At 41.2% G+C, this 22760-nt stretch overlaps 1 protein-coding gene across 1 annotated transcript in view; it reads right to left on the bottom strand.

Annotated features, from left to right (window-relative positions):
• NCKAP5 (NCK associated protein 5) overlaps positions 1 to 22760 on the bottom strand; it is a 426805-nt gene that overhangs the window by 366405 nt on the left and 37640 nt on the right. The window contains exon 2 of the mRNA XM_054069955.1: positions 6721 to 6850. Within this exon, the coding sequence (XP_053925930.1) occupies positions 6721 to 6850 (130 nt within the window). The remainder of the gene's footprint in view (positions 1 to 6720; positions 6851 to 22760) is intronic.

The raw sequence follows: 22760 nt of genomic DNA, 5'->3' as shown, positions 1-22760 counted from the left end.
ACGTTATATTACGCAGTGATGGTAGACACACTGTGAGTGTCACAGTCAACTAGCAAAAACTCAGGGCTATTCCCTTCACTGAATTTAATTCCCACATACGAAGAGCTCCCCTCCCGCCTTGCTGGCACAGCACTCTTTACAGCTTTGCTATACCATCGCCTTCTCTGTAGCACCTTTCATCTAAAGATATCGAAGCAAGCTACAGACATATACTAATAACAGACTGTTCTCAGAATACTCCTGAGGCAAGAAATTATTATAGCCATCAAATTATTGATGAGAAAACTGAATTAGAAATGTATTAAAGTGAGCTAGAACTTGGTTAGAGGTCACAGACGTCGAGCTGAACCCCCAGATGCCGGGCTCTAAGATAACCCACTGATACAGCACGCACCGTGCTCAACAAAATCCTCCAATTCAACATTGTGTTTTTGCAGGATGCCAATACAGCTGCAGGTAGATGACATGGAGGTATTGCTCCCACGCCCCAGTACAATTCATTACATTACCCCGCTACCCTTATTACAACAAAGTGGTGTCATTAAAGCTTATCCTACAGAGCCCCAGAGGAGCGTGCGACCAGAATGAAAGCAGCAGGGCACAGTTCACGAGCCACCAGAGAAGCCCTTTAGCACAGCTTGCTTTCAGAACTAGAAGTCTCATTTTAAATAAAACAAAAACTTTTGCTTTGATAAATGCTGGCTGCTTCAAAAAGATATTCTGTTCTCAAATCTCCCCAGCTAAATGCCACCACAGCTGGAAGGGCCAACCTCGTGTGTAGTCAGGCTGGGAATTATCCACACAAATAAAGAGCACAGCTTGAAACACTGACTTTTGCCTGATCAAAAGGGTCAGGGAGACAACTGGACAGTTTGGATCAGGCAAAGGATAAGGCTTTTATAATTTTCAAAGAGCACCCTAGTGAATAGAGCACCCAGTGTGGCCCTGGTGGCAGTGATACGTTCTAACACTCTCCTCACCCACACAAGTTACTTAAAAGATTGGCTTTGGGTCTATTTAGGGTTTGGATTTTTGCTTTTTTTTTTTTTTCTTTTTTTGTTGAAGAACTTAAGTAGGGAAAACTTGAAATACAATCAATCCTTTCATTAGCTTTTTAAATAGTATTGCCTGTCTAAGCTGCCTCCCCACATACCATAAATTGCAATTACCAAAGAACCCTTGTCACATCAAAAACATCTTCAGTATATGCATATTGAGGAAATACGTGCTTTAATTTCATGAAAGTACAATTTTTATTATTCTATGTGCTTTCATATTAATTTTCTTCATATATGTCAGTCTGAAGTGAAAAAAGAATACAGAAAAATCCCTTTCTGTCCTGTTTTTACCGAGTATCACTCACTAGTTATTTTCAACTACATATGCTGACATGAAAGTTTAACATCAAAAAAATTATTCATGAAAAAAATTTAAAACATGAAATATCCACACTATTTTACTTTGTAAAGCTCTTGTTTTAAACAAAACCTAAAGGATATAAGGATCTAAACTACATGATAAGGCACAATGTTCTTCAGCAAGATCTATTTCTCTTTAATGGCCATTTATCCCAGTCTAAACAGAAAACAATCTCACATGAAGGTATGTGATAGCTAAGCAATGTATGCCAAATAAATATATTCCATCAATGTTATGTATTTTGCATTTATTTTAATTCCAAACAGAAGTAACGCGGCAGTAACAGCAATGGCTTGGGTCTCAATTGCTTATACAGCAGTCCAGAAGGACAGAGTTCCACTTTGTTCACCAATTGTTGTCTATCTTATTGTCTTATAGCCTCCTATATGATAAAATATCTTTACTAATGTCATAAAAGCGTAATGGGATGGAGATCTGTTCTTTAGAAACAAAAAAGAAGGGATCTTCTTTAGTCCTCCTATCTGAAATCAGTTTAATTTTCAGATTTGTGGTGTTTTGATTGTAATCAACTTGCAGAAGAAAACTTTATAAAACTGGAATACAGTAGCATCACTTGTACAACAGATGAAACAACAGGGTAGCATAAAATTATACTGAAACTGTAAAAAGTATATCCTTCCTAGATGGTATGTTTTCAGTTTTATATATCAGGTAGAAATTACAAATCTTTTCTTTTCTTTAATCGATCTCATAGGATTACCTGTAAGTATTTTTATGAAGTTAATATTTCATAATTGTTTGACCTGAATATAAAGCTATAAAACATTGTTGTCACTGCAGGCTCATTTGCCTGGTCTGCACATATAAATGAGCACCTGAGTGTATAAAAAATGTCCAACCTGTTGCCAGTATTGGAAACTTACAGAGCAACAACAGCCATTGGCTGTACCAGAGATTTCTCTAGGAATACTACCTGCGATATTATAACTAAAAGCTGATAGGGATCTAATTTAATTGAAGTAAACAGCGAGAGTCCCCTTCGACCTGGGCAGCAGTTGTATTGATTCCTCTGTTGTATTATCTGGTGTTTGCTAACAGCACTCGGATTCTGAATCTTGTTAAAATACCTGGCTACAAACCACTAGCTCCATGAACGTAATCATGCATTTATATATTTTTTTTTTCATTTTAAAAAGGTCCTACACACACACTATAAAGCTTATTCCCTTAAGACATCAGCTAGAAAGGAGCAGAGTAGGATATGAAACAACACGAGCTCTTCTCCTTTATCTAAGGTGATCAAAAAGTAGTTACTGTGCCCGTGGTGAAGGAAGAGTATTTTAATGTCTATGAAATTTCTCACTGTTTGAAAGATGTTTCTGAGATGGTTCCTTGTTTGATGAGATAAACCTGAATACAAAATACTCTGATGAAATTTGTGTTCATATTTTGAAGGCCCGGATCCATATTCCAATGAGTTTGAAGCCATGTCTTTAGTTTTTCAGAAGAATGAGTTCTTCCATCAAATACCATCCTAGCCTAGATATGCAGTGTCTAAGAGATGAGGAAGGAAGAAGGATTTTTTTGTTTCAAACATTACTACGCAATACATGTAGATTAAATCATGGAAAAAACATTCCAGAAGGTTACAATCTGATGCAGATGGGAAAAGCAGCACAGCCAGGCAGGGTGAGGAATGTTATCAGAAACGCTTATTTGTATCTCATAGTCCAGAGTACAAAAGCAGAAACACGTTTCCTTTAAACACACAGAAACCGGAATTCTTTCTGAGATACGATAACGCTGGAAGACTCCACCAAACAAGGAGAAGCTGTTCTTGAGCAAATCAAGGCCAGATTTCCCAAGCAGTGTCCAGCCCTGAATGCCTGAGAGGTTAAACACAAAACCTTTGGGAAGAGATATGAGAAGAGAGACGTAAAGACTTGTACAGGCAAGGGACTGGAGTAAAAGACAGTCTTCATATAGAATTTGGTAATAGAGTGGATACAAAGGCAGTGAATACGAACATATGATATGAAAGCAACAATAAGAGGAGGTATGATAGAACAGGAATTTGGGGAAATTGAGAGGAACACAAAGTCCCTTGTTTTTCCCAGCTGAATTTCACAGTCACAAGACATCCAGTATGATTTACTAACATGCTGCTGAAGGCACTTGATTCTCAAAATGTCTCTCCCAATTTGGTATGAAATAATAGCTTGCAGTAAAGAATGAGCAGTGCTCATGTGTTTCTAATTCAATGTATGGATGACACTCTTCAATCTAGTTACACATATTCTACTCAATAAAAAGCTTCAATAGACTCTGACCTGTAGTGCACAAGTACCGAAAATGGATGTATGCACTGAGACAATCTGCAGGCAAGCTTAACTTGTGAGCACCACGCATAACAGAAGATGTTTTAAAACTGGATGCGTCAGCCTGATGATACGATGGGTTTATATGTTCAAATACTGAATTATAGTAGCCTCCCACTCTACTTACCACTTGCTGAAGAGCAGGGAGAAAGCGTCAACTTCTCATATAGTCCCAGTTTCTGCTTCTCCACTAATTAAGTCCTTAAGGGCATTTTGATATGCAGGTAACACTGATTATTACACCAAGAACTTTTGATGGTGTTACATACACGATACTCCCTATGACACCGGCAAATGTCTTTCTCTGTTCCCCCCTTACTGATAGGAAAGGGTAAGAATTAAGCATAGTGCACAATCTTGGCTATGAATTCAGTTCAAAGAAGCAGCAGGTGGGACTGGAAGCGAGAAATACCTGACTCCTTGTACCATCCACACAGCAAGTCCACATTGTCACCTCAGGGAAAAGAAAATTTCTATCTTAATGCATAAAGTGAAGGTTGAATCTAGTCCATTACATCAATGAAAACAGCAGCACTGATTTGCCACATTAAGCAATTTGTGCAAAATTCACAACTGCTAGCATTTCTCTTATATTCAGTACCCAGTTTCTATAAGCGTTCTTCTTTCCAGATAAGTTTTGGTAGTTTGTGGCCAAACAGCAGTACATTTGAGCTGCAGGACTCAGGCTGGAGTCTGCTTCGGGGTATGCGTGCCTAGAACTAATAACAGAAGTCGGCCCTGGGAATAAACACATTTCTGAGTGTACAAAACCTGCCGGATTTTGTTTGACTCTGAGTGTATTAGATAAAATTGTGAGTTCATGCTAAACATACCTTGTCTGCCCACAAGCTAGAAGACAACTAGGAACAGCTTTAATAACGCTGGGAGCATGAAGTTGCCTGCTGAGTGCATATAAGCTGAGCAGGTAGGATTCACCGCAGGCTGAGCAACCTGAAAACAGCTGAGCTGCAAGGCCTGATTGGCAACGAGCTTAGACAGCTTCTCGTTATGGTCCTGAGACCACCTGGGAGTTTGGGGAAAGACTCACCACTCTTCACTACATTTATTTGCCTCTCACTACTTTAGTTTTTCAAAATAAAGAGATTTAATTAATCATTATGAGAAACAGGGCCATTTCAAAGCCAAGGAAAAGGATGGACTCCTTGTGAAAAGTGCTCTGCTCATTTCTTCATTGGCCAGAGGATACAGAAGTGCAGACCTGCTAGCTAAGGCCTAAGGAAGGAGAGCAGAGTCCTCAGAAGCCTGCAGAGCAGTAGAAACCTGTGACGGACGGAGGGAGTGCTTTGCTCACGCCTGATGAAGAACACCGCAGATGAACGAAAGGCATCAATAGACAGACTGAAACCTGCCCAGCCCACATTCGCTGCTTTTAGCATGTCAGTGGGCTTTTAACTTTGAAAAAAAACCAAAACCCCACAGGTATAGCATAAGATGAAAGTAATTACACAGTTGTAATAACATGTAAAATTCAAGGTAAACATTCTACATTTGCCTGAGACAAATGGTCACCACAAGTTGGGCCAACACATTAGAGTACGGGGTTACAGAAATCAGACCAAAGAGACCAGACAAGAGAGTTTCCATTTTCTAGGAGATCTTTATAGCCCTTTTTTTGGAGAACATCTCAGCAGTGCAGGTGCAACAGGAGCGGTTGGCCAGCATGGGCTGTAGGCAGCTCATGCAATGGGGTTTGCACAGGTGTGGGTGAGACCTTGCTACCCAGGACAGCAGGCAACAGGGTTCTGGGGACCCACAGTCCCTTATAGAGTGTAAGGAGATGTCACAGGAAATGAGAAACATCTGCTCAAGAAGTCTCCAGAGCTGAGGACTTCAAATGATCATAGGTACATTCTGGAAGGGAGCCTTTGGTCATTCTCTAATGTACCATTACCTGGCTGCTTCCTTTCCTCCCATTAATCAAGCACTTTTTCACGAATCATTTGACTCCTTACTTATGAGTGAAGAGGCACAGTTCATTGGGCAAAGCTTAATATTTCCAGCTTTTGTGCCAGCAGCCAAACCAGTGTTCCCAAGTGACCCCTAGAAGCCAAAGCCAGCCCTTGCAGCTACCAAAGTCAGATCCTTCCACACCCAGCACTTCCCATCATCAGTCCCATCAATATGAATACCCAAAAAGAGAGGCAGCTTTATTATCAGCACCCAGGAACAAACTTCCTCCTCAGAAGACAACCTCTGTGGACGTCAAAGAGATGGCATGGGTTTCCTCGGCTCTCAGTTTCCCTTGTTTCAGTAGTTGTTACACTAGCACACTGAGCACTTGACACTGGCTGTTTATTCTCTCTTACACAACTGTTCAACATCTATGAGCATTGTCCAGTCACGTACTCACAGTACAGCTACTAAAACTCCCTGTCCATCTCAGCCAGCGTTTGAAAATATTAACTAAAAATAAATCTAGAATAGAATCTCAATGAATTCAAATCCGGTGCACAGCAATAACAATTAATTTACATCATGTGGCATTTACATTTCTCTTTCAGGTGAGATTACAGTAGTTTATATATTCACCATGGTGAACAAATTTTTCCTAGAATCCACAATAGTAAAACAAGCATTTCTGACGAGGAGACCTCAGCTACCTACGGCTCTCATATACCCAGTATAAAGCAATAGAGAGTGATCCCACAGAGGTTGAGTAGGATTTTAATTGCAAGTTTGGTATATTTGTCTGGATTGCTTTCTTGTGTAATTCAAATTAATTCAGGGACGTGTCTCTATATGATATGTTTCTATTCAGGATGCTGTAAAATTCCTCTAGCATTTTTGCTCTGGAGAAACTTAAAAACCACAAAAGGCTATGATATTGCGATGAACAGATAAACATCTTTAAAATGTATTTCATTATGAGCATTGCCTCTTAATAACTACATTTTTATGACAGAAGATATATTGAGTAAATTCAGTAAGTATTAATTCTTACCACAAGACTGCTGTCCAGAGAAAGTCTTTTCCCAAATTCCCTTTTGTGTAGCTGTCTCTTTCTCTCCATAGCTGAGGTTATATTTTTTTCCTTTTGGTCAACTAGGAATGTCAGACTGTTTCCAGAATCACTGAAAAAAAAAAATAATTAAAGAGACATTTCAATACCCTACTTAGCAGTTTCTGTCTTTCATCATTAACTTTGTAATAACCCAGCAGCTAATGACTTTGTGTCTATAGCCGGCTGTGATCCAGGAACCAATCTTCTGTGCCAAAAGATCTAAACTCTCCAGACAGAAATATTACTAATATGCTTGGGTCACTTATCAAAGTAAAAAATATCTGCTACTCCTGTCTTTACCGCTACAGCCCATGTTTTCCTGGTTTCCTTTGCACTGGGCTGGGAGCTGTGTTTGCAGAGCCAAAGAACTACCTGGGGCCGAGGAGGGGAGGCAGGGAGGGAAACAGTTCATTTCACATTAATTGCACTCCTCAGTAAGCTTGTTGGCACATCTGTGCTGCTACTATGATGTACAAATTTTGGACCTAATCCTGAAGAGTTCTAAAAGCTTTCAACTCCCATTATCCTTAATGAGAGACGAATGCCCTCAGCACTTTCTTTACATTTTTAAGGTCAAATATTCTGCTGTAATAATCAGACCTTCCCCCTGCCTGCACAGAATGGCTGGAGAACTTCACCCCGTTAAGATGTCACAGAGAGAATTAGCCTTTCCAGTTTTGTAGCCTTTGGTTATTCCTGGCAGTTTCTACTAAAACTAAGCCACAGCAGACAAGTAACAACTACCAGCTCTCTCTTTTCCTAAATCTTCTTGATGATATACATTTTTGCTTGTATTTTAGGGTAATATTTAAGAGTATGTGATTGAGGAACATGGGCAAAGCTAACAAATTTATTCAGGATTTACAGAAAGTAGGAGAATAACAACAGAAATGAGAATCTAGGCTAAACTAAGGTAGGCAGATAAACTCCTAAATACAGAACTATACACAAGGAGTGTCTCTTGCATCTCATAGTGACTGCGTTTACTGTATCAGAGAGCAACATCCTACTATATCTCTGAATCTGGCCTAAAACACAGTAAGGACAAAGAGCTTTCACTGCAAGGATTTGTCCACATTTTTTAGTCAAGATTTTATGTGGAAGCCTATTTATAAACATGATTCTAGTAAGGTTGAGATATTCATACAGCGCTACTTAATGCTAAACCTAGAGTAATTCATTACATTTGACTGAGAAACAAGATGAAATAAAGACCAATCTGTCTGCTCCTAATCCTTTCCATTTATTGCAAACAGCACCTACAGTCATTAACAGCCGGTGATGCATGAATACCACTGGGCTTGGCTGTAGGGTAACGCAGCTGGCATTCCCAAAAGAAACCTTGTATGTGCCCTCCAGATGTATTTGCATGCCGATGGATAGACTTGACTTCTCATGCACCTGTGAATGATCCCATCTGTCACTGTGGCAATATCCAGCAGATAAAACCACCACAAATCTTTTCCCAAGTTGTCCCCAAATGCTCTGCCATGAGGGCACACAGGAGTCTGAACAAGGGCCAAGTGCGGGCCGCCTGCAAGGATAGCAGGATGCCCTGGGATAAGCCTCTGAAGCCAGATGGAATCCAGAGGACTCCCAGAGGCACACAGACTGGGATCACTGAGTATAATGTGGGGATCCCAAGCGGGACTGCTCTTGTAAAACACTTCCTATGGGGAAACTAATCACCCCAGCTACCAAGACATCGAGTGCTAAATTCAGCCTTCTGTTAAACAGCACCTGGTGTCTCCCACACTTGTTTTCTACTTCTGGTTTACACTTAAGCCAGTCCAGAATTCAGACCATTTTCTCCAAAATGGATAAAAGTCAGCCTTCATACACATTCATCTAAAGAACACATGCAACGAAAACATGTACACACCACGGCAAGAAAATGGCTGTTATTGCACTGTGATCATTCCTTCTTTGTGGTTTTTTTTTCCCAGGTTTGCCTATAAGCCCTTTCTTCCCTTCTGTAGCATCAATTCTAAAGCTACACACATTATTTCATTCTGCTAATAAGGAATCTTAATGGTGTGGTATCGCATAATTACCATTGTTTCCTGATTAGCTATCATGTCTTAAATACCACAACAGACTTGAACAAACACAGAGGCAATGTATTATGCTGTTCTTGTGGAAAGACCTTATGTAATCTTTATATCATTCTTCTGTGCAGTCATCATGCCTGGAGAGTGTGACTTCCATCAAGGGAATCTTTGTTGATCAGTAAGCACAGAACTACTTAGGAGTAAGCTTGTGATAGCTATAGTTGCAGCCATTTATCCATGTAGAAGGTCAAGTACTTAATAAGTGCTTGAAGTTTCTGTTTGCACGTATTTGGTGGAACCACCCTAAATGCTAGTTTATATGTAAAAGGACAAAGGAGTATTAATTATTCCTATGACTTCTATGCTATGCTGCCTTGGGCACTTCAAGGAGTGGATTTACTGTACCCCTACCTAGCACAGCACATGGATATGCAATGGTGTAGCAGCTTCAGACCTGCTGACACCTCTCCTTTCCCCACACTCCATGGAAGCTGAAATCCTGGAGCATGTTACCATTAGCAGGCTGCCATGGATCTCTTCTGAAGGGTTAACAACCTAAGACTGAACCCACTTAACATTTTGAATCAAAGGTAATTATCAGACAAGATAATGCAATACATCACCTGTACCAACAGATGCTGGTGCTTCAAAGTACTGAACTCAGGAGGCCTTTAAGGAAAAATTATCTCTAGAGTGAAGTACTTAACAAAAACAGAACAAGTTCCCATCTTGGGATGGTCATTTTTGTGATCATACTGCTTGTCACAAAGAAAAAAAATTCCCTCACCGATAAGTCTTTCTTCTTCTGAGACCAACGAAAAGACTAACAACAACTCAAAACAGAGGTAATGCATCCCCAGGGCAGCTCAGCAGAGGAGAATGGTTGTCTAGATGGAACCATCTTGAAATGTAAAAGCACTGAGAATCAGTTTGCGCAGTCATCGGAAATACTATTTTGGTGTTACCAAGAGAACAGACTATAGAGATTTATTTGCATTCCCTGACCAATTTGCTTGTTGATATCTTTACGGCAGAGACCCCAGTGATCAGCATTCAGACCCTTTTTGTCCCATGCAGCTCAGCTGAACTGTGAACTATTGCAAAGTCACTTCTGATTTATGGTGTCTCCACTGATACAGCAGATACAGCACTCACACAGGTACACTGCCAAACCTTGGGGGGCACATCTTACAGGTCTTTGTGCTGCAGGATTTTTTTTTCACTCTAAGAGTCTTCTCTAAGGGGCCATAGTCATCATCTGTGCTGAGCATATTGGGGAAGGCACTGAAGTTAGAGGCACGCGGCAATTAAAGCTGAATCCTCAAGAAGTGTTTGGGGATCAGTCTAAGAGAATGGAGGTCCCACATGTTTGCCTGCTGTATCTCACTTTTGCACTAAGCTCAGGGAAGAAGGTATTGTATGGACACAAAAAAACTCTCGAGGGAAGACCTAAGCGGGATCTTCCTTCAGTACAGTATACCCTAACTGTTCATAAAGCCAGCAAGCCAGAGGCATCAGCTCGATGATCTATCCTAATGTGCAGTATTTTTAGTACTAAATAAAAGAATGTTCATTACTTCTGGAGCTGGCTCTGTAACTATGCCCTGGAGAAATGCTGTGATTAACATAAAGAAGCACTCTCTAAAATCCTTGCAAGAAATTTCTTGGATTGTAATACCGTCTTCATTTCTAGTAGTAACAAAGGATGATTGATGTATATTGCTGATGAAAATGTATAACATTATATTCCTTAGATAAGCATCCAAGATATTTTCAGACACTTTGAAACTGCAGTTACATTGCAACAGAGCTGTGCCAACATATGCCAGCTAGGAACTAGCGCACAGTGTATATCTCTTTGGTAACTAGAAATGGATTGTATTTATTTTTCTGTCTCTTACAAATTAGTATATAAATTTAGCAGAAATGACACATGACAAAAATGACAGCTCTGCAAACTAGTGTCCTTTCATTTAAATTCAGGAGAGCTAAAATGCAGCATCCACACCCTCTGCTTTGCACACATTGCTGCTTCCAGAAGGCAAAACATCTGTACAGCAGCAACACAGAATCATAGAATGCCCCAAGTTGGAAGGGACCCATAAGGATCATTAAGTCCAACTCCTGTCCCTGCATAGGACAACCCCAATATTCACACTGTGTGTCTGAGGGCATTGTCCAAATGCTTCTGGAATATTGTCAGGCTTAGTGCCTGGGGACAAGTCCCCTGGGGAGCTGTTCCAGTGCTCCACCACCCTCTGCGTGAAGAACCTTTTCCTAAAGTCCAACCTAACCCTCCCCTGGCACATCTTTGTGCCATTCCCTCAGTCTGATCACTGATCACCAGAGAAAAGAGATCAGCACCTGCTCCTCCTCCTCCTTCCCCTTGTGAGGAAGCTGTAGACCACAATGAGGTATCGCCTTAGTCTCCTCTCCTCCAGGCGGAACAGACCAAGTGACTTTAGCCACTCCACATACAACTTCCTCTCTAAACCCTTCACCAAATTCAAGGCCCTCCTCTGGACGCTCTCCAGTAGCTTCGTATCCTTTATATACTGTGGTGCACATAGTACTCGAGGTGGGGCTGCACCAGAGCAGAGCAGAACAGGACAACCACCTTCCAGCTGGCAATGTCATGCTTGATGCAGATCTCAGGACACGGTTGGCCCTCTTGGCTGCCAGGGCACACTGTTGGCTCATATTCAACTTGCCTTCAACCAGAACCCCAGATCCCCTTCTGCAAGGCTGCTCTCCAGGCTCTTGCTCCCCAGTCTGTCTGCATAGCCAGGGTGCTGCGTCCCAGGCGTAAAATCCAGCACTTGCCCTTGTTAAACTTCATGTGGCTGGCGATTACCCAGCTCTCTAATTCACGTAGATCCCTCTGCAGGGCCTCTTTGCCCTCAAGAGTGTCAACAAATTCCCTCCCAGCAGTCTGCATGTTAACACCTCTTCTGAGTCGTTAACTAGAGGACAGGTTTTGTGATGTGAACAAACCATTGGGTAATGGAATGAGGCCAAAGTTAGATAGTGATCACCTTTGAGCACTTTTTTCCTACTCTGATAGCCTTGCTTGCTCAACAGCCACACTCTCAGACTGAAATTCTGGAATAACCAGAATTATAATTCTTAACCCTCAGCAATGAGCAGAGAAGGGAAATAATATCGCTAGCACAGGTCAGAGAGCAGCTATGAGAAGGTAAAAATTTTCCATCAATGCAAATGTTAGTTAGAATGAACAGATGACCTTAAAGTGAAAGATTTTTGTCTCATTACCGATTTCCAGAGCGATTCCATTTCCTGAGAACCTAATTGAATTGAACTGAATCTGTCACTGTCTGGCTGCATTTGTCAGTTCTGGTGCTAACATCAACATGCGTACACCTGCTTCTTTAGTGGTCTTTATAGAAGGAGTAGAAATAAGTATGGTACAGTTTGCCTGTGCCTTCTCACAACTCCAACTAAAAAGATTCCACTATTCAGTTTCCATGGCAAGGTCTTGGTAGTGGGGGGCTACAGGAGTGGCTTCTCCAAGACGGACCTGGTGCTGGCCCGGGCTAAGCCCATCAGTGATGGTGGCAGTGCCTCTGGGATAACATAGTTAAGGTGGGGTGAGGAAATCTGTGCAACAGCCAGAGGAGAGGAGTGAGAATATGTGAGAGCAACAACTCTGCAGGGATCAAGGTCAGTGCAGAAGGAGGGGTAGGAAGGGTTCCAGGTGCCGGAGGTCCCCTGCAGCCCATGGTGAAGACCATGGTGAAGCAGGTTGTCCCTGTGTGGCCCATTGAGGTCCATGTTAGACCAGGAGGATGCTCAAAGGAGGCTATGACACCATGAGAAGCTTGCACTGGAACGTGCTCCTGGCAGGACCTGTGGACCCATGGAGAGAGACGAGCTCAGAGTGGACCAGGTTTGCTGGCAGTCCTTGAGACCCTGTTGGGGGCCCATGCTGGAATATTCCATTCCTGAAGGACTGCACCCCATGGAAGGGACCCACACTGGAGCAGTTCATGAAGAACTGCAGCCCATAGGAAGGACTCAAATTGGAGGACTGTCTTCCATGGGAGAGAACCCATGCTGGAACAGAGGAAGTGTGTGAGAAGTCCTCGCCCTGAGGAGGAAAGAGCAGCAGAGACAATAAGCGATGACCACACCACCACTCCCCAGCCCCATGTGCCACTCGAGAAGAGCAGGTAGAGAAAATAAGGAGTAATAGTAAGCCAGGGAAGTAGGAGGCTATGGGAGGAAGGTGTTTTTAAGATTTATTTTTAATTTTCTAATTACCCTACTATGATTTTGATTGGTAATAAATTAAACTAATTTCCCTATGTCGTGTCTGTTTTGCCAGTGGCAGTAATTGCTGAGTGATCTCCCTGTCCTTATCTTGATCCAGGACTTTTTGGTATCTTTTCTTTCCCCCATCCTGCTGAGGAAGGAGATGACAGAGTGGCTTTAGTGAGAACCTGAAGTCCAGCCAGGGTCAACCCACCACAAATCCCTACGTTTATCTTCCCCATTACAGGCCAGTCAAAAATGCTAATTTTATAGGGTTGGGGTGGGTTTTTTTTTTTTGTTTTTTTGTTTGGTTTTTTTTGGGTTTTTTTGTTTTTTGTTTTTTTAATGTGGTAGACTGTTCATATCATAGAATTATAGAATGGTTTGGGTCAGAAGGAACCTTAAGGATCATCCAGTTCCAACCCCCCCTGCCACAGGCAGGGACACCTCCCACTGGATCAGGCTGCTCAAAGCCCCATCCAACCTGGCCTTCAACACCTCCAAGGATGGGGCAGCCACAGCTTCCCTTGGCAACCTGTGCCAGGGCCCCACCACCCCCACAGTAAAAAATTTCTTCCTCATATCTAATCTAAATCTTCCCTCTTTCAGCTTAAAACCGTTCCCCCTTATCCTATTCCTGCTCTCTCTGCTAAAGAGCCCTCCTCAGCTTTCCTGCAGCCCCTTTAATACTGTAAAGCCACTATAAGGCCTCCCTGAAACATCCTCTGATTTAGGCTGAACAACCTCAACTCTCTCAGCCTGTCCTCATAGCAGAGGTGCTCCAGCCCCCAATGACCTTTGTGGCCCTTTGGCCTCACTCTAACAGATTTATGTCCTTCCTGTCCTGGAGACTCCAGAACTCAACACAGGACTCCAGGTGGAGTCTCACAAGACGAGAGCAGAGAGGGAGAATCCTCTCCCTCAAGCCGGTGGTCACACTTCTTTTGATGCAGCCCAGGTCATCATTGGTTTTCTGGGCTGCAAATGTCTGTCACCAACTCCTGTTGAGCTTCTCACCCACCAACACCCCCTGAAGTCCTTTTCCTCAGGGCAACTCTCAATCCATTCCAACAGCAGAAAACCCCACCTTCGAAAAAGATGAGAAATTTCTGCCTAGTGAGTAAAAGTGAGCCATGGAAACGGTTTCCTTGCCCCACCCCTGTCTCTCCCTGTCATGGTATTTAGCCTGGTCAAGACTTTAAGCGATGAAGTAGAAAAATAATTCCAAAATTCTCTCTCAGCTGATGTTTCAAACTTCAGCGCTAGGGAAATAGAAAACTACAGCGACATCTGCCTTTATGGAGCCTGAAACAGCTAAATGCTTTTTGTTTTCCCCACAGTGTATTGCATAGTGATGCCACAAGCAGGGCCTGCCTGCCTAATGCCCAATACTCCCAGGTATTTGCTTAGACCGGTCAGCAGTTTGTTAGCACTAATGTAATCCCACTGGATTAGGTTGCTATTTAGATAAGCAAGCCACATTTTTGCAGAGAAGGAAGGAGAATGTGCCATGTGCCAGCATTAATGAGTTAATTAAATTAGAAAAATTCCAATGCAGGAACCTAAAATGCTTAGATAAGTAGAATACTATGGGAATTACAAGGCGGCAAACACAGCACTGCTGTGCCATTCTGCCTTCACATCTAGATATTCTGACTGGCTTTGGAAAAAACATTAAAATAAGACACGTCAAGTCAGTCAGAAAATATCTAGATAGAAAAAGACTCTTTCCTACTCCTCTTTTTTTTGTTTTCCTGTGGGATAATTAATTTAAATACACCCCAAATTTCTTGCAACCCCTAAAACTGTTCCAAAGGTTATTGGAGCTGTACTGGCAAGTGCAGAGCCAGCTGTGCCCTGCAAGTTATTTTGTGGTCCAAACCACTCCTTAACCCAGTGATCCTCTAGTTCTGGTTGAAAATTGTCCAGTGGTCATCCACAAGGTCATGATAAAGTACCCTCAAGGAACTGTGGGAAGGGCTGGAGCTAGACAACGAACTTTCCTATCCTTGTTGTGATTTTAATTAAGTAGGACAACACTGACACACGGCAGTCTACAGAGAAGCTGAGAATTAACTAATTTGAGAGCCAAACGTGGACCTCCCTTCCCCTTACCCATCCCTTGAAAGGGAATCAGTAGAGTACATATGATGGTCTCATGTAATATTTGACTGGTGATCACTTGCCAGCAAAGAACAGACTCTTAGTAAAATGTTCTAGAAAAGCAGCATTTAAAATATAGTGTCTCAGCTACTAAATTCTACCCTGTTTTAACCACGGTTTTCTAAAGACATCTATGCTTTCTTCATGCAAGATAATCTTCCATTAATTCAGCAAACTAAACAAGCAAAGCTTTCTATAGCATTGCTTCTAGGATTTAAACAAGCTAAGATTCAGGGCTTAAATCTAGCAAACCTATCAGTGTGCTCAAAATAATACCAGGAATTTCAATAAATCAGAAAATAAAGAATATGGCATTAAAGATGCTATTACTACGACAGCTGTCAAGATGAATTGCATGAGAAGCATTTAAAGGATTTATATCTCAGTATCTGACCAGGTTAATTAAATGGATGCATGCATTCGTTTAAGAGGATAAGGTGGGTTGCAGTGACATAAAAAGAGAAGGCTCAAGATTACGTTCTTTCAGCATTAACATGAACAGGTTGAACTGATATCATTTCCGTATTCTGTAATAAGCATGATTCATCCATTGCCATTTTCAGCTCTCATTTTCTTTCTGGCCAAAAAAGACTGTGAACGTTTATAGAGTAACATCATCAAAGCTTTAATCTTTTCAGCGTTTTCTGTTTGGATTGGCTGTTCATTTTTATCATGGGGTTCCAGGGCCATGCTGCAAGGAGGAGTAGAATTGCCAGTAAATTACACCAAAGAATGCTGGAAAGGTCAAAGGATTACCCTCCCCTGTTTGCTTTTATGGGACATACGAAGCATTCATATCATGCAATAAAATTATTGAGACAAAAATGATGAAGGATGAGCAGAGAGAAAGCATGACTCTGCTGTCAGGATAGCAACTGATCAGTGTGGAAGAGAAAGATATATTGCAGTGTTATCAACATTAAAATAATAGATTATGACAATGGTGTTTGTGTGTCCTTAATTTCTGCACTGAAATCAAATCCTTCTGAGTGTTTTAAGACCTGTAGCCAAGAAAAGGACATCCAAGCAAAACTGAGGATATTCAGGCTAAAGAAAACATTAGATCCAAAGGTCTCATTTCTTGGGTGAGTTTCTAACCTTTCATTATTGTATTTTATTTATTATTATATACTATTATAAATTATAAATGATAGTGGTTATTGTATGGTAAAGATGGATTGCCTTAAGAATTGAGCCTCTTCCAGCAAAGTTTTGCTATTTAGGCTGTTAATCTGCAGAAGACATGGTCTGAACATAGCTATAGCACCAGCTTCCTCTGGGGCTTCAACACACATTTGGCTCCCTTGAGAACCACAGCTGAGCTTAGGTCAGGAACAGGCAGTTCCAGGCACCCGGAGAAGCTGAACTCCAGGATCTGAGGAAATTTCACTCGTGGAACTGCTACTATTCAAACACCTAAAGGGTTATCTGGAGATATAGAGGTTCAAAACCAAATATCCCATTTATACCCCAATAAAGATGGCTCTGGCATTTTGTGGCTTAAAGCTGGTAAATACAAAATGCTGGATGCAACTTCTGTAATGGAGTAGCACTGGTTGTTTCCCATAGAGAGGGAAACAAGAATCTCATCAGGTTTTAAACCCTAAACTAAGAATCCTCACCAGAGGAAGTGGCATCTGGTTTAAGAGACCAAGAAAGATAACATACTAAATTCATATGTGTTCATCTAATATGTTGCCACGTTAAAAAAACATGCGTGCAATTAGATCAATGTCTGAATCGATCTTACAGGCAGCTAACTGGAGGGAAGAGTTTAAATAACACAGACAAGTTTCCTACAGATTGCTAAGTTTGATTTGTGTTTCCTTCTCATTTTTCTTTCATTGGTATAAATCAAGGCAGTAGTCAAGAAAGTCCAAGGATTTTAAACCTCAGTGTAAGACCTGTATGGAGGTCTCTGCTGGAAGCAGTGGTACATTACCAACTCAATTTTTGAAACTAGAACTAGAAGCTTGCAAAATGTGCCTAAAGATCTCTTCTTCTTTGAGATAGATGCATTCCAGTCAGCATCTCTTCGACCTACCCATCTGTCCTAACCACAGTCTCAGGGCACCACTAAAAAAACATCAGTTTTTGTGCACGCTCCACCCTGTTCACCCGCACTGCTAAAAGCGATGATAGCTGCAGCGGTCACAGGGTGGCTCAGTGATCCAAATGCAAGCCCTTCAGACACCAGAGACTGAATATACTTAGGAGCTTTTCATCATTATCGCCTTTCATTTCTCATTAACTCATTTTGCAGTTTGCACACAATATTTTGCTACAAACACTTTCCAACAGTACATTTTGATGAATGGAAGCAGTTTTGTGAAATGAAGTGTCCCGAATGAATACTACTCGGTTTGGTCTTCCATAGAAGCAGAGATTAAAGGAATGAAAGATCATTTATTTACTGATTTATTCCAGCTAATGGATATGAGGAATTGTTAAAAGCATCTTAAGGTAGTAGTAGCATTCAGACATCTGGTTTTACTTAACAGAGTACTGGGTAACACTTCAAAATGTTCACGTGGCTCAAAGGAAAATTCTCAATATAAAGTAAGTCTTGTAAAACTATTCCCTCAGTTACAAGGAACATCTTTAGCACCCAGCTCTGCACATCTTCCTTAGATAACCAAAGTAATTTGCATCAGAGGGAATATTTCAACGTCTAGACTGCAGAATTTGTTTCTAATGAATCTGGGGCTTTGTGGGTTGTAACATGCTGTCTCACATTTCACCTTGCTGTACAGACCCTCTCACTGGGCCAGGGCCTATCCTTACATTACAGGCAATAACTTTATAATGAAGGTATTAGTACAATAACAGCCCAGAAAAGAAGCTGAATCAAGCTCATAATCCCTTTCTGTCCTATGAAAAATAAGGGAAGATAAGGTACAGGGAAATGTCATCCCTCCAAGATCCTTGAAGAATTGAGAAAGGGCTCAACTAATCTATTTACATAAACTGAGAAGAGCTCCTCCACTCCACCTGACTGAAGTCTACCCTGGGGAAGAACAAGAAAGCGACAATCTCTTCCAGCACCACCCAAACCAGACCTGAGCCTATGGTTTGACAGGATGGACTGTAGTAGGGGGATGAAGCAAGAACAAGCAGCCTCAATAGGTTGAGCAGCTCCGGTTCCTTGCCACATGCAACTTTGTGCATATTTTTTATCAGAAAAATTCTACATATATTACTCATTTTGCTGTGCATATACCTTCACTGAGTCCTAAACTCCAGATAGTTAGGCCAGCTATACCTACAGCCGCAGCTCCTTGGACTCCGCGGTCACCTCTGTTCACTGCTACAGCCAAGACACATAAAAGAGATGCAATACTGGAGCTGAATTTGGAGGTGCCAGAACTAACATAGCTCCTCAAAGGATGGGCACTGAAATCCTTCAGCTGGCTTCCCAGCTGTTCAGCCTTCATAGAAGTTAGAAGTCTACTCTAATTTCAGCCAACCTAACATCATTCAAGGTTCAGACCCAAAGGAATTCAACTCCAGCATTCCCAAACACACTTCATTGACATCTCTCCTTCATGCTTGTGTTTACAATAGAAAGGCAACAGGGTATGACTCCGCTCTACCACTTCCAGTTTTGTTGTTGATGTATTCCCCTTACATCAATGAGCACATATAAAGAAAAAGTCCAGAGAGATCCCCCAGTCAATTCAAATTAACTTTATTCTTACATGACAGAGCATGTAGGACTGTGGGATATCAAGAACATAAAAATAAAAGGAAAATATGCACATTGATTAAACTCCATCTTCAGCTTATGGCCAAGAAAACTATTACAAAAAAGTTAAAAATTAAAGATGTTCTGTCCTTATCTGTATTTCCTGAGATGGTGACAGAACACTGAGCAGCGCTGGCATACGGAACAGCCCTTCACCTCTTTTCTCTGCAATTCTAGAGCGATCCCATCTCACACGCTGAAATCAGTTCTGGGCCAAAAGGATATAGACAAACTTGATGGAACTCAGACAACAGCAGCAAAGACAATTAAAGTATTGACTTCATGGGAAATGATTAACAAGTTCCTTCATAGTAGTTTCAAACAATGACAGAGGAGGCTAAAATGGGAAAGAATAACCATCTACGCAAGTTTGAGGGACGCATACCAACACTAGAGACAGTGTGGAATTGATTACGTTATTGACAACAGACTGAAAAGAAGAAATAAAGAGGGGAAAATGATGGTATCAGAAGAAATTACCTGAAGTGAAATCTAATACAGATTGATTCCCAGAGAGCGAAAGGAACACTTGTCATATAAAAAAATAAGGTAGGATGAAATGCAATCAAATACACTGCAAGAGAGAACGCAGCCGGGAATGAGTTGTCTGAAGACCCTGATGGGGAAAAAAAAAAAAAAGAGCCCTGTCTCCCTGTCTTCTCAGAGTCTCTGAGAGAGGTTGATTCATATTAGAGACAATTAGAGTGAAAGGCTTCTTCTTTGGGAATAAAAGAAAAGCCCCTCCACCTTCCCTGCTGTGCAGTCAGGGGCCAGCAGTGCTCACTCCAGCTTCTTGGTAGGAAGACCGGCTGTCACACACCGATTTCTAATTTTTCCATCTCCCAGAATCTTAATAAAAATGTAGATTAAAAAACATTCATTAATTTCCTGCTTAAAAGGTTCATAAGTCTCCTATGTTTTATGGCATTCTACCAGTCCGTAACTCATCTGCTCTCAGTCCTACCACGTGAAATGGGAGAGAACACATAGTCTGCCATCACAGATAATAATCCAGCACATTGGGACTATGGTTACAGTACTATCCAGAAGATATTAGAAAGAGAGGAGGCATACCATTAAAATTCTCCAGTCTCTCTCAAGCATCTACCTGTTTAGAATGCAAAGTAAATATCATTAAACTACCAAAATTAGCGCAAAAGAAAAGACCTGCAATTCCAGAAATTCATCATTCACTAAAATGTGAAACATATATTTGCTTGCAGTAGCAGCAGCTGAGTTGATGCAAGGTTATTCTTCCACTTTTTCTTACAGAAATCATGTTAATGCCTCAAATGGGATTTTTTTTTTTCTCCTAGATAATTTCTTGGAAGTAATGCCATGCAGGTTTAGATAAAGCTTTTAAGATAATAGTTTCTGCACCTCCAGTCATGGAACAACTGAAGTTATTCAATATTACTGTTTACCTTGAATTTTGATGGGGAAAAAAAAGAAATTTTAGTGGGGGAGCAGAAAGCATTAACATGCTCACATGTTCTAAATAATCCACTTTGAATTTTAAAGTGCATTTTGAGACCCAATATAAGCTTTTAAAGTATTTTATTCTGCATAAGTTTTACTAATTTGGAGGAGGCCAGAAACAGTTTCAGACATAAGCAAGGAAGAAAGAAAGTGTAGTTGGTTCATTTCAGGTAAGCCCTAAGTGTTTGCCTATATTTTGCATTGGATCCCTGCTCTTGAGTGGGTGGTTTACGTTGATTCACTGACTTCCGCTGTCTCAATTCCTCCACTACACTGTGAAGATGATAATGTCTAGTATATATAAGTGCCATTTACAGAATAATACCTCTTTGTCAAAGTCTTTAGTAGTAAAACTTTCTACTAGTGCTGCTGCTCTATGTAATTATTCTTCTGTCTACCAGATGTGTACATTTCTGTGCATCCAAACAGGGCAATGATTCTCCAAACTCTGTGTGATGCAGAAGAAGACACTCAGTTCTCATTCATCTCCCGACTATTCTGTCAAAATGAATCTGACTGTAGAAACGCAGCTGGGACAGAATAAAACCAACAAAAAAAGCAGAGAAGAGTCTGCTACCAAACCAACTGAAAGCAGCTATATAGACAATGAGCCAGATATCCTCAATTCCCTCGATTTAAACCCAGCTCCCCTGCAGGGCAAACTGTAGGAAGCATTAAACCAGCATTTACATTAAAACATTTAGAATGGGTTCCCTTTTTGCTGTAATGGTTGAGGGGCTTAATTAAGCAGGATGCTGCAGCCTTCAGTGCTGTTCACCTTTGGTTTTCTCTTTTGGCTCAGTGTGATGTCACCTGGAGCTGTTGGAGAGAAGAAAACCTCTGAAGGGGACTCCAGGAAGGGAAAGAGGAAAGAAAGAAGAAAGTCAGTTGGGGTCTTCATGGGACTTCTTGCCCACTAGTGTGTCCTAAACCCACAAGAAGGCATCATTTCCTTTCTGTCTTCTTAACCTCTGCTTTGCCTCATGCTTGGGTGAGCCACCCCATCTCAGCCAAGTATGACAGGAGTTAAGGGGATCCATCCGCCTCCTGCTGCTGGTTAAGTGAGATACCTCAGGGGGGTAGGGAGCTCTCAAATATGCTCCTCAGAGTTATAAGCTCTTGAACCATGCATCCAAGCTCAGAATCCCCCTGAGATCGTCCCTACCAAGAGCAAGGAAAACATTTCCTAGGGTTTGCGGTATAGACCTGCCTCAGCATTGTCATGCTGCCCATGGCTGTGTACCTGATGAACAATTCCTTTCTCAGGACTGTGCTGAGAACTATCATCTAGTCAATAAATTCTTATCAATGTCTGTTTAAAGCTTTTTCTTGTGGCAGGAGATTTTTGCGGTAATAGAGAAGAAAAGCAATTCACTTGATTAAAGACTGGTAAATATAATGACAGAAATGGTTTCCTATGAACATCGTGATATATTCCTGATCAATAACACCATGACAGAATTGCAGCTTAAGGGAAGGAAGTTATTAGTTTTAGGAAAGGCACATAATTAAATACAAGACAAGTCTACAGATTCTTAAGCACAGAGACAAGGAGGACAGCCAACTTGAGACTTTGTAGACTGTGCTAGTGTTGTCTTTTCGGTTCATTTGGTGCTGTCTTTCATTTATTTGTGCAACCTTAAAATAAAGATGAAGATCTTATTCTCAAACGTTGGGCCTAACAGCCACTGACACAACAGAATTGTTTATTAAAATCTTAGATTTGGTTTCACTTTAATACTTTGCTACAGTAGCAGCAGCTGTTAAAAATCCTTAATGACTTAGCTGAACTTTTTGTAATTTCTAGTTTTTTCTCATGTGTAACTGCAGAGAGCACCTAGGCCTTTTACCACACCAATAATACAAGGATTGAAGAGATCTGATTATTGGTAATTGGGATTTTATCCTTTCACTTCTGGATCAGCATTTCAAACTCAAGCAAGGTTGGTACTGAATAAAAGTCATTTCCATCAGCTGGCTGTTCAGTGACCTCTATGAAATATTACAAGTTGGTAGTGGACAAGTGTCTATATAATTAAAATACACTTTGGAAGCACAGCTGGCACCCTGCAGTTTTCTTATTACCGACATATAATCTGCTTCCCCCAGCTCATAAACAGAAAATATTCAGAAGCACTGAGATGTCATTTAAAACCAAAGAGGATACAGTGTTCTTTGTTAATCCCACAAACAAAGTACCTCTGTTTGTAGAGCAGTTTTGAGTCCCCAGACAAATGATTTTGTGCACTGCAAGGATTATTATTCAGGCT

The sequence above is a fragment of the Cuculus canorus genome, chromosome 6 (assembly GCF_017976375.1).
Source record: "Cuculus canorus isolate bCucCan1 chromosome 6, bCucCan1.pri, whole genome shotgun sequence".
Taxonomy (NCBI): domain Eukaryota; kingdom Metazoa; phylum Chordata; class Aves; order Cuculiformes; family Cuculidae; genus Cuculus; species Cuculus canorus.
This window is presented reverse-complemented; position numbering and strand designations above follow the sequence as displayed.